Here is a 12,675-nt window from a genome sequence, read left to right as displayed (position 1 = left end):
CTTGCAGGCAATTTCTTATTGCCCACCCTGTTGTACAGATCTATAAAAACCATAACTGGCTGGTGGTTCATCGTTAGTTTTGACCTACAAAAGGAAAGGAGACCCCCGTGGGCATCAAGTATAGGAGGGATGCCAGGCCCCCTTTTTCATTACGTGAAAGACAAAAAGTACCACTTCTTCCTGTGTTGACGGCGAGCCTAATTTCAGAAATATATGATTGATTCTTGAAAAGCTTTCCCCCCATAGACTTAATAGATCAAGAAAACTTACAGTTGAGAAGAGAAACCTGCCCTACAAAATAATGAAATATGTGCTAAAGCCAATCATAAAATAACATTTTTGATTACCTTGTGTATTAGATTATCCATGCTGTTGTGTACATTTCTTTCTCCCCTGAAGCTAAGCTACTTACTCAGGGTCACAGTTAACTGTGTCTGGGTCTCAAAGGTAAATCTGCTGTCGTTGTTCATCCGTTGACAAAACCCCTCCTGCCTTAGGGCAATGATACCATCTCCTCAGAAGCTGGCCCAGATGATCCCTGGGAAAAACTGTGGGCACTTAATAAATATTTGTTAAATTGAACTGAATTGTAGTAAACATTAATCTTTTGTTCCTATTCCTTAAAGAACCCTTGAATATCTCTCTGACAATTTTCAGATGAAAAAAAATTAATTCTGCCAGATATTACTTACTGAGTTTCAAGATTCCTCTAGTCTTGGCTCCAAATGTCAGTTTCCTATTAACCCAATTCCCACAGGAGTGAACACTTTTACAAAAAACAGAAGCGACAGCATGGTTGAAAGGGATGTGGCATCAACTTCGTTCTCCTTCCTCACTAGTCGGAGGCAGCTCTCTGTCTGCCACAGGTGCCCTATCTTTCCTGGGAAAGGTCTGCCCTCCTTCCCTCTGTCAGGGCAGAGGTAGGAGGGGGCAGAGTAGATTTCAGGGAGGAAGATGATAAATAAGATATCGAAATGTTATCACACTCTGCACACTCTGCAGAGACTTCTTCTTTTTTTTTTTTTCCAAATTAATGTTTTTTTGGTTTTGTTCTGTTTTGTTTTTCTCCCCAAAGGCTGTTTTCAGCACTTTCTCTCTCCCAGATGCAATAATAACTGGATTCCATGTTGGCATCTGGGCGCGAACCTCCAGGCTCTGATGAGTCACACATATTTCATCAAGAAATGATGCTACCTCCCAGTGAGGAAGTGTGCTTTGCTTTTTCCCCTTGCTGGGCAATGAGGAGTTCAAGCAACATGCAGAGGGGAATATAAACCCATAACTCTCTCAGGATAGATCTGCAGCTTCATACATTAGCATCCTAGAATGCAAGACCTGGAAGGGAACTTAGCAGCTGCCGGAGCCAATGTCCTCAGTTTAAGGATGAAGAAGCCCAGGCCCTGAGGGGTAATGTTGCTCAAGCCCCTGCCAGTAGATAGAGGCAGAGCGGAGGCTAGAACTCAGAACACCTAAGTCCCAATCCTGCCTTCTTCCTTCCTGTGTCTCAGGAGAACAGGGATCTTCCCTGGGTAGTCTCCATCCTTAGTGCCTCTCCTGGCCAGCCCAGGTATGATGATCTCTGTTAAACAGTGAATAAGCCACACAAGGGAGATACTTGGTTTCGGCGCAGGGTGTAAAATTTTAAAGAGCAGTATAGAACATCTTAATTCATTTAAAAAATTTTATTTCTTAGGCTGCAGGCCACAGCAATTGATAGTGGGGCAAATGGCCTGTGAGGTCTCAGGGAAGCCAAGGGAAAGATAGAGATTTAGAAATTTGTCCTTTACCAAAAGGATAACCCAACAGAGAGTTGGCTCTGATTAGTCTTCCTCTGCGGGACTCATTACAGGACTGACCTCTAGAGCAGGGGTCTTGGCACACACAGAGTGGTGTGGTGTTACCTCCTGCTCCTGCTTCTGGGGCAGATATTGCTAATAGACACATCACTCCTCTCCTCTGAGTCTAGATGTGGCCTCAGTTCTTTTTCTTAATTGAAGTATAGTTGATTTACAATATTGTGTTAGTTTCAGGTGTACAGCAAAGTGATTCAGTTCTATATATAAATATATTTCTGATTTTTCATTATAGGTTATTACAAGATTTTGAATATATTTCCCTCTGCTATACAGTAAATCCTTGTTGTTTATCTATTTTACATATAGTTCACAATCCTTCTTAAAACTGTGCTCCAGATAGCTACTACCAACTCCTAGCCCTTGGTAATTGAGATATAACCTGTTTGCCCTCGTGCCTGGGGAATAATTGGAGAGAAGATCCTGCCGATGGCTTGAGAAATCTGGTTGGCAAGGGTCAGGCCAGGTCCCACACAGCCCCATCATGAAAGGTATCACTGACCTGGCTGGACCGAGACTGTTCCTTCCATAGGCTGCTCCAGAGGTGGCAACAGTAAAACCATGGAGTATCTCTTTGTCCTCACAGCTTGCTTTCAAACGCAGGCTTTGGGAAACAAACCGAGGTAGCGTTCTTCGTGCTTACTCTTGCCTAAAGAGCCTTCAGCAAGATTTTTCCCCCAAACAGAGGTCCTGGGGGTGGAAGACATCTACTGGACCTTGGTCCCTCCCTGGCATGCTTCTTCTTACCCACCGACCCAGGTCTGTCCCGGGGCTCCTGGAACAGAATGTGGCACAGGAAGAAAGTGATGCAGAAACCCTTTCTCTAGACGACTCACTCCCGTTGTCACACATTCAGATGTTTCTAAGCTTCTCCTTTTAATCACATTTCTATTCTTTCATAAAAAAGAGATATGTTTGTCCATATCCATCCAAAGATATTTCCCTGTGTCCTTCACTGTTGCAGTAGGCTTTTGCTTGACAGGGAAATGCCCATCAACCCTTGTGGGGTGCTATCTCATGTCCTCGAAGACAGTGCTCTGAGTGACTGGGGAGGATGGGTCCTTTGGGCCAACAGAGCAGCACCTGCCAGTGTCAGGCTTGAAAGGGGATCGGGGGACAGAAGCAACAACTTTGACTTAAGTTCCGAACAAAGAATATTTTCCTCCCCTGACCTATTTTCTGCCAACCTCTAGTATGACCCATTTATGGAGATGGGCTAATTAGAACAGCAGAGGGCGCTGTAAGGTCAGAAACAAAGCTGCCCACCTCAGAAGAAACTGGGAGAAAAGTCCGTTTTTTAAAAAAAATTATTTATTTATTTATTTTTGGCTGCGTTGGGTCTTCGTTGCCACACGCGGGCTTTCTCTAATTGCGTCGAGTGGGGGCTACTCTTTGTTGCGGTGCGCGGGCTTCTCATTGCAGTGGCTTCTCTTGTTGCAGAGCACAGGGTCTAGGCGTGTGGGCTTCACTAGTTGTGGCACACGGGCTCAGTAGTTGTGGCGCACGGGCTTAATTGCTCCACGGCATGTGGGATCTTTCTGGACCAGGGCTCGAACCCGTGTCCCCTGCATTGGTAGGCAGATTCTTAACCTCTGCACCACCAGGGAAGCCCAAAATTCCCTTTTTTTGAGTGATAGTAGTGATCAAGGTCCAAGCCTGGGACAAGAGTGACTTGTTTACCAAATCCCTGGGACCCCGCCAGGTCTGAAGGCCTCTGCTGAGTGGTGGTTTCGGGCTAATGAAAGTCAGTCCAGGGCGCTCACTGACTGCGGGAACTGCTCAGATAGGTTTAAGGGAGATGGGGTAGGGAAGTTCAAGGACAATACATCTGTAATAGGTCATTAAATCTTGAGTCTCTCTTAGCCCTAAACTTTGGCGGTCACTCTCTTGTACATTGTGGTCTCCCATGAACAAGCCTGTTGAAACCTTTGGAAGACATAGGACAGTGGGCTACCAGGCTCATTTCCCATGTTCCCAGTGCTCTTAGGGGTTTGGGATGAGTGCAGCTGGCTCAGGTCTTGGGGGAGTGCAGAGCTCTATGACACGCTTACAGCAATGACAGCAAATGAAAGATGTGAGTCACTTTTTTTTTTGCCATCGATTGGTACAACATGTTTTTTTTTTTTTTTTTTTTGCCAGATTTCACAACTTTATTTTTTAGATTTACTCAGCATCTTATTTCTGAACGTCTTTGATGAGACTCAAGCTCTCAGGAAATTTATTCATCAGTCTATTTCATAAAAATGACAATAGCAACAGCAATGCCTAGCGTTCTTAGATCACTTGCTGGGTGTATTGCATGTGTTATTTCATTTAATTATCCAACAGTCCTGTGAAAAAGGTATTATTATTATCAACTTCATTTTACAGATGGAGAAAGTGAGGCTTGGGGGGGTTAGGTCGTGTTCGGGGTCACACAGCAAGTACACGCTGGAGCTGATAGGAACCCAAGCAGTCTGGATCCGGAACCCCACTCCTTAACCATGACACTGCACTGCTGTTCTGAGAAGTGCCCTTCCTGAAGGGATGCCTTTCAAGGAACGTTGGAAGGACACCATGGTGGGGAGTTTCATGATGTGCCACCCAAGGAGGTCTCCATGTGAAGGATTAGGGAGAGGGCTTGTCCCTCTGAGTGAGGGTTTTGAAGCCCTTTGCTCTGTTCTCGGGTATGGGCAGATGGAACTGAGGTTGGGCCATCAGAAGAGGAGCAGCAGTTTAATGGTTAACTGTTATACTGCCTGGATCAGGAAGGGGACACTCAGCTCTCATGAATATCATGCCTGGCAACACCTTTAGAACAGGGACAGACTCCCAGAGACTGACTGGGGGCTGCTAGAGCCTGTGAACGTCTGAGAGCGGGAAGTTCTGAAGTGGCCTTCTCCCCAGCAGAGGGGCTGGTGCCTTTGAGAGGGGACACCTGCCTGCAGGGGGCAGTGCAGGCCTGGCAGCAGCTGATCAGACAGAGCAGCCCCATTGCTGACCCTGCCTCTTCCACAGCGGGGGGCCTGGGGCTGCTCACGCTGGGGCTGCAGACTGCCTGGTGTGCACTTTTGCTAATCTTCACGACAAGGGCTGCCGGATAAAATGCAAAATGTCCAGTGAAATCTGAATTTCAGATAAACAACGAATACCTTTTTAGAGTAAATATATCCCAAATGTGGCAAGTCCCAATGATTACTAAAAAGTTTTTTTGTTTTTCATTTGAAATGCAAACTTAACTGGGTGTCCTGTATTTTTATTCGCTAAATCTGGCAACCTTACTATTTACAGTAGGCAAGACATGGAAGCAACCTAAATATATATATATATAAAATGGAATACTACTCAATCATAAAAAAGAATGAAATAATGCCATTTGCAGCAACATGGATAGACCTAGAGATTATCATACTAAGTGAAGTAAGTCAGAAAAAGACAAATATCATGTGATATCACTTAAATGTGGAATCTAAAAAATGACAAAAATAAACTTATTTATGAAACAGAAACAGATTCACAGATATAAAAAACAAATTTATGGTTACCAAAGGGGAAAGGGGTTGGGGGAGGGATAAATTAGGAGTTGGAGTTAGCAGATACAAACTACTATATATAAAATAGATAAACAACAAGGTCCTACTGTATAGCACAGGGAACTATATTCAGTACACTGTAATAATGCATAATGGAAAAGAATATGAAAATGAATATATATATTTATAAAAAACTGAATCACTATGTTGCACACCAGAAACTAACACACACTGTAAATCAACTATACTTCGATAAAAAAAATTAAAAAAATATTCGGCAAACTTATCCATGCCATTGGTGAGTTTTTAAGTGGACAAAGTTATATTCCCTTGTTCACAAATATTTGTTGATTGTCAATTACGTGGCAGACACAGTCCTAGGGGCTGGGACAGATCAGTGAAAAGATAAACAAGGCCCTGCCTTCATGGAGCTTACGTGATGGTGTATGTGTATGCATATATGGGGTGAGAAGGGGAAGACAAATAATAAACGTGTAGAAACCTGATGATGACAAATAGTGATGTGAGGGAAAATAAGAGGTGAAATCGAGGGTGACTCTGGGTACCCAGGTGAGTGACTAATTTACTTGCCAGGGAAAGCCTCTTTGAGCTGAGATTTGTGGAAACCTGGAAGCAGAGTTTCAGGGACCTAGAAGAGGGAGGCAGGTAGAGGAGCAGAAGGAAGGCCACAGCTGCTGAAGCGGAGTGACAGAGGCAGGAGAGGACGTGCAGGGAGATTGCACAGAGGGCAGAGATCCCACCATGTGCAGTGGGTCACAGGCCCAGGAAGGGAGGCCCTGCTGGCATCATCAGATTTACATTTTATAAAGACCTGCAGAGGAGATGGTCCAGGGGCCAGAGCAGAAGCAAGGGGACCTGACAAGGGGCGTTATTGCCGTGGCCCTGACAAGAGATGGTGGTGTTGGTGGGAGGCGGTGGGAGTGGCGGTGGAGAGAAGTGGATGCACTGGAGACACACTTCATGGTGCAACTGACAGGCCTTCCTGATGAATTGGAGGTGGGGGACCAGGGAAACAAAGGAACTCCGGAAGTACTCCTAGAAACACTCCTAGGTTTGGGGGAGCAAGTTGGTCTTCTATTTTTTTAAAAAAATTTTATTTATTTATTTATTTATGGCTGTGTTGTGTCTTCGTTTCTGTGTGAGGGCTTTCTCGAGTTGTGGCAAGCGGGGACCACTCTTCATCGTGGTGCGCGGGCCTCTCACTATCGCGGCCTCTCTTGTTTCGGAACACAGGCTCCAGACGCGCAAGCTCAGTAATTGTGGCTCACGGGCCCAGCTGCTCCGCAGCATGTGGGATCTTCCCAGACCAGGGCTCGAACCCGTGTCCCCTGCATTGGCAGGCAGATTCTCAACCACTGCGCCACCAGGGAAGCCCGATCTTCTATTTTTTAGGGCAGTGCTTCCCAGCAGTTGTCATGTCTTGGCTTACCCAGAAGACAATATTTGTATTGAAATGTGGCCGGGAGGGGCTGGCCTCCGGGGCTCCAGCCACCCCAGGTCCCAGTGTCCACTGTGAGCACTGTCTCAGCGAGCCTGTAACCCGCTCACGGCAGTTCACCCACTGGGAAGGTCTGCTTCCGGGGGGAGAAGTTTCCAGCTGGAGCCAAGCGTGTGCTGCAGAGGGAGAGATGGAAATCAAGCTGTGGGAAGTGCAGGGAGCGCTCTCAGGACCACAGCACTCCCTCAAGCATGAGAAATAGAAGAGTTCAATATTTTGCAATAACTGTCAGTGGAGTGCAGCATTTAAAAATTGTATAAAAATAAAAAATACAAAAAAACATAACAACAACAACAAAAATAAGAGAGTTCTAGAATTCAGGGCTAGGGCAGATTTTAGAAATGACCTCATCCAGCCCTCTCCTTTTTCTTTTTTACACAAATATGTAAGGCTAGGTTAAGGTCCTCATTCATTTATTCCACGTATAGAGTACTTCAGGTGTGTGCAGGTGTGCTAGTGCTGTGTGACCGTGCAACTCAAAGTGCGATCCTGGACTGGTACCCGGTCTGTGACCAGAGGATGCGGAAATGGAGGATAAGCCACTTTTAGGGCAATTTGATACCGAAGTACATGATCATTGGACTTGCAGTCTCTCTTTCTTTTTTAAAAACTAATTCATTTTCATTGTGTTTTACAAAAGGATTAGTTCAGGATGGATTGAGGACCACAAAAACAATAGCAACAACTTTTCCTGGATTGGAAGCATGCGCCCCAGAGAGTTACAGCTAATTCAGTCACGTGACCATCAGGGCTGCCCTGCTCCCCTCACTTCCCTCCCATCTCCTTCCCTTCAGAAGCACTGAGACGGTCTCAGAGATTTAAGGAGCCCAGTTTTCTTCTATATCCTCCTCCCTGATATGAAAAGAAGATGATTCTTCTTGTGGGTTTCAGCCTTTTGTTTTTCTGTAAGTACACTCATTGTCATGTCCTGCTCGTTCTATCGCCCGTTTCCCTTTTCCTTACTTTCCAAGGCTTGGGCTCTTTCTCATTCACACTGGATTTTCCAGTTATTTTCTGCCTTTAATTTTCATCTCTGTGTCTTTCCCCTGCCTCTGCCCATTGAGTTCCCTCCGGATGGGCCTGTGCTGGACCCAGTGCCTGCGGAGTGTAAGACTTCACTGTTTTCTTCTTTTATTCTCTTCACAGACAAGGACGTGCTGTGTAACCAAGTGACCCAGATTTCCCAGGAGCAGACAGTGGCGAGTGGCAGTGAGGTGACACTGCAATGCATTTTCCAAACCACACACTCAGATCCAGACTTATACTGGTACCAAATAAGACCAGATCGTTCCTTCCAGTTTGTCCTGTACAGGGATAACACTACATCCTATGATGCGGATTTTGCTCGGGGTAGATTTTCCGTGCAGTACAGCCTGACCCACAAAACCTTCCACTTGGTGATCTCCTCAGTGAGGACTGAAGACAGTGCCACTTACTACTGTGCCTTGCTTTCCCACAGTGATGCAGGTGTCCAGGAAGTCTGCACACAAACCCCTGGGCACAGCCTGGCAGAGCTGCCTCTCCGGACAGCTCATGTCCTTGGACACAGCATCCTTCTTCCCTGTCATTCTGTGGTCCAGTCTGGCCTTTAGAGGTACCCTAACGTGTCTGCCAAATAAGAAAAGGCCTGGTCACATCCAGGGGAGCACCCTGGCTTCCAATGGAGCAGACATCTCCCCACTTCTGACACAGAGGGCCCTGGCTGCCCGAGTGCCCATGGTGGGGAAGGGAGACTGCACGTCTGAGAGACTCCGGTGCCCAGGTCGTGCCTGATACAGAGCAGGGCTTGACAAGGGTGTGCTGCGTGTGCCGGGAGCGTACCAGGACGGGGCTGGTGAAGGGCCAACTTAAGGAGAGCCTTTCGGAAGTGTCTTTATTTTGGTCTCCATCATTCATCCATTGCTGTGAATTGGCCTGTTTCCTTTTAAGACTCAAATTGGACACAAAGTTACTTACTTTAAAAAATTTCCCTGGTTTACCTTTCATTTGCATCTTCTAGTGCAGCCACCTTATTTCTCCTGGATTCTCTTTGGCACCTCCATTTTACTTACTGTGTTTGGAGAACGTTTTTCTTTCACTGAAGAGCACTGAGATATTCCCAGAAAGCTGTCTGTGAAAACCAGAATCCCAGCTTCAAAGTCCCTGAGTTTGGAGCTCAGTGGTATCCCCAGGGGAGAGAATTACCTCCAGGGGAAACCAACAATGTGATGTCAAAAGTAGATATACCCTCTGCCCTGGGAATCCATCCCTCCTTCCTCTACTTCTACGGGTGTCTCTTCCTTAAAACAACTATTAGAGTTATTAGATGCAATCTTAGAAATAGTAGAAGCCTTAGACGTTATTTTATAGGAAAAGCACTGAAGCCCAGAGAAGTGAGGGACATTTGGAAGGTCGCTGATCTGGTTAATGACAGAGCCAGGGGTGTGGGGCTGCACTTCTGGGGGCTCCCTCGCAGCTGCACCCTAGGAGGCTGTATCAGGAGGTGGCTTGGGCAGCAGTATATCTGGGCTTTAACACAGGCAGGTGGAGAGCACTCGCTATAGAGAGGGATGGAAAAGACATGCGTGAGGGAGCCAAAGGATCAGGCCAAATGACTCAGCCTCCTGGGCTTTTGTTCTGCCACCTACTGAGCGTGTGTACTAATCTCCTGGAGACTCCTTCGGGGTCACATGAGATTCTACACGTGAAAGCTCTGGAAGACTATAATCCACGATAGCATGGTCTCCACACCAGAAGGCAGCCGCAATCCCCTCTGGCTCCTGCCTTAAATCTTTTCAGGAGCATCCTTTTTGTGGAAGAAATTCATGGTCCTATAAAATACTAGGATGCCTTTCACTGATGATCAAAGTAGGCCAGAGGGTGGCTCATTCATATGCTATGTACAGGACTATCCTGAAGTTCAGCCTAGCTGAACTTCAAAACAAGCCCTCTTCCCTGTCTCAGGGATGTGCTGTGCTCTTGTAGAAGGAACTCGGGGCTGGCACTCCTGATAACTTTGTTCTGCTCCCAGAAATATCACTGCCTCTCTGAATGACTTTGAACAGGGTACATACCTTTTCTGGGGGACATATTTTTTTCCATCTGAAAAATGAGGATGTGTTGTTTTGTTCTTAGCAACTTCAGAGAAACATCCTAAGAATGGCCCAGGGTAACAGATGGGAATGTTTTGGAAACAGGCATTCTTGATGCACATGAGGTGAAGATGTGTGGACTCTTTTAATAGTTTTCCCCTGGATGGACCTGGCTTATCCATCTAGATTGTCCTAAACTCATTGACTCAGAATGCCACTGCCTCCTTTCTTTGGTTTGGGTTGTGAGGACGTGACATGGGAGTCTGCAGATGGCAAAGGCGGGGAATTGTGGATGAACGTTGCTCTTTCACTTGTAACCTCATGAGCCCCCGCCTGACAGCCCACATAGATGCTGAGGAACCCACAGCGCTCAGTTGCTAGACCTTTGCTCCCTGGGTTCGTGCACCCGGAAAAAGCTGGCCTTGCTGAGGTGGGAGGAGCAGAGCTCAGAGGCCACACCAGGGTCACTGCTGTTGTTGGAGTAGCAGGAAACCCAGGGGTGGGTCCCCGAGGCAGGAGCCTGCAGGCTGGGGGCCCAGGAAGCTGCGGTGTGACCTATAAACTCGGTTTGGTTTTTGTCTGACTACCAGTGAATTCACAGCTCCCCTTACCCCCTGCGATGGTCCGCAATGAGGAAAGCCAGAAGCAAGGCACACACAATGCACTTTAATACATGCAACAGAGACAAAGAAGAATGGCAGAAAACCATCAATACCAAAGGTCCAATGCCTTCAAACTTCCCGGGCACAAATGGGCAGGCAGGGGGGCATGAAGACACTGTTCTTACAGGGGGAATCTTGGGATCTCATTCCTGTCCCTCCCTCCCAGAACACTTGCACAATGAGTTGTTTGAAAGCAAGACCCACGTCTTACTTATTTTTGCACCCTCAGTACAGTGCCTAGAACTTGGAGTAATTCACGTTCGTTAAATCAATTAATAGAGAGAAACACATTTCCTCTGCATTTTACTCTGATCTCTGCTAATAACTCTGAGAGTATTTAGATGAGATTTGAGAAACCCCATTGCCTGGGCAGAGAGTATTAGGGAGTCAAATGTAGTTTTGTTTGTCAAATACTAGGAAAAGCAGAAAGTGCCTTTGTGGATGAGAATGCTAGTTTGGGGCAAACCTAGTGCTGGGTTGAGCAGAGCCTTTTATGTTTAGGTAGAAGCCCAGGATCTATTTTCCTCTTGGAGAATGGAGCTAGGAACCTGATGGCTCCCACTTTCTACTTCTGGAGGCAAAGAAAGTCAAAGGAACAAAACACCATTTTCAAAGTGTGTCAGTTGTAGGAAAAAAAATGTGTCCTATATACCTTCATATCTCTGTATCCTTTTATAAAGCAGCATGTAAAACAGTTGGGACCATAAGCCCCCACTCCCCAGGACTTCTGTCTTTCATCAGGCTGAAGGATAAGCTGGGTTTGTTGCCTTTAAAGGAAAACTGGTTTGGGTAACAGCCATTTAAGCAAGGCTGGGACGGGTCAACTTAAACCACCAGGAAGTTGAAAGCCTAGGAGATAGCACCTCTGTAGGCTTTTGGTTTCTTTCAGGGCGTGTAGCCTTCTCATGCCAGTCAGCCTGCAAGTGAAGGAAAATTGTCAGAGTTATAGAATCATAGACTGTCAGCGCTGGAAGGAATCACAGCAGTCATGCAGTCTGGGGGTGGCCAGTACTTGCTGTGGTTGTACCGTTGCAGACATCACTAATCTATCCTGGCACATTTCCCTTCTACACATGGTGATAGTTCAGCTAGTCACTGTCAGTTTATCAATGTTGGCACAGGTCATAAAACCCATCTGCTCTCCTTTAGTTATTCTCCACTCCTTTGTTTTACAGATGTGATAACCCAGGCCCAGAGAGGTGCAGCAACCTGGCCTAGGTAACATAGTGAGTTAGTGACATAGGCAAACCTAAGCCCCGGGTCAAATTTCATGTCTAAGATAACCAGAAGAGGGAATGCAAGTAACAGGCAAATAATTCACATCTCATCCTCAACTTTGCATGCATCCCGAGTGGCTAGTTATGAGCTGTTCACTAAGGATGGGACCATAGGTTCATCCCAGAGATAGGCTGGTCTACACGTCGAGTCCTATGATTAACGATCGAGAGCTGACATCCCCTTTGTCTGGGCAAAGATAGGTTCTGCTCCCCCTGAACGTTCTTCAAGTGAAGCTTTACTGATGGCCTTGCAAAAAGCCCATGGTCCCTCAGCCATATAAACAAAATTAGCAGTAAAGAAAAAGATTTCTCCTGTTTAGGTCCAATTTTTTTAGCTCCTGAGTTGGAGGTGAGGATTATCGGCTGGTATGATATTATATTACATGGATTTTGAGTCTGGCTTGAAATAAAAGGCTAACAGGAGATGGGGTGTTATGCTGAGTATCTGAAAAGGTCCACCTTAGGAAATCATAATATATCTCTATGTGTTTTTCCTTTCGCAATGCTTCTTACCATTCCTAAACTCCTTTCCTCCATGTGCAACATAGTTTGGGTGGAGGTAGGAATAAGAAGCAGCTAGTTCTTACCTTAAAAGAAAAATAACTTGGCAGTCAAGAGAAAATTGATGGCAACACTCTTGGCAAACAGCATTCGGAGCCCCAGCACTGCAAGAGACATCATGTTCACCTTCTCGGCTTGAACTGCAGTTGAATGAGAATGAAGATGGTGGCTTCAGCAAGAGACTAAATTTCCTTCCAGAAATTGGACCCACAGCACCGAA

The 12,675-nt window shown here is 46.1% G+C and overlaps 2 protein-coding genes across 2 annotated transcripts in view; both read right to left on the bottom strand.

Moving 5' to 3' along the window:
- LOC118889744 (T cell receptor alpha chain MC.7.G5-like) overlaps nucleotides 1-12,675 on the bottom strand; it is a 257,692-nt gene that overhangs the window by 76,281 nt on the left and 168,736 nt on the right. The window lies entirely within an intron of this gene.
- The window catches only part of LOC118889749 (Ig heavy chain Mem5-like), a 60,720-nt gene continuing 58,652 nt past the window's right edge, over nucleotides 10,608-12,675 (bottom strand). Inside the window, exons 7-8 of the mRNA XM_036841838.1 lie at nucleotides 12,482-12,595; nucleotides 10,608-11,534 (exon numbers count right to left, since the gene is read on the bottom strand). Coding sequence (XP_036697733.1) covers nucleotides 12,483-12,595 — 113 coding nt within the window. The 3' untranslated portion in view covers nucleotides 10,608-11,534; nucleotide 12,482. The remainder of the gene's footprint in view (nucleotides 11,535-12,481; nucleotides 12,596-12,675) is intronic.

This window comes from Balaenoptera musculus, chromosome 2 (genome assembly GCF_009873245.2).
Source record: "Balaenoptera musculus isolate JJ_BM4_2016_0621 chromosome 2, mBalMus1.pri.v3, whole genome shotgun sequence".
Classification (NCBI taxonomy): Eukaryota; Metazoa; Chordata; class Mammalia; order Artiodactyla; family Balaenopteridae; genus Balaenoptera; species Balaenoptera musculus.
The sequence above is the reverse complement of the archived record's forward strand: the minus strand, read 5'-3'. Positions and strand labels throughout refer to the sequence as shown.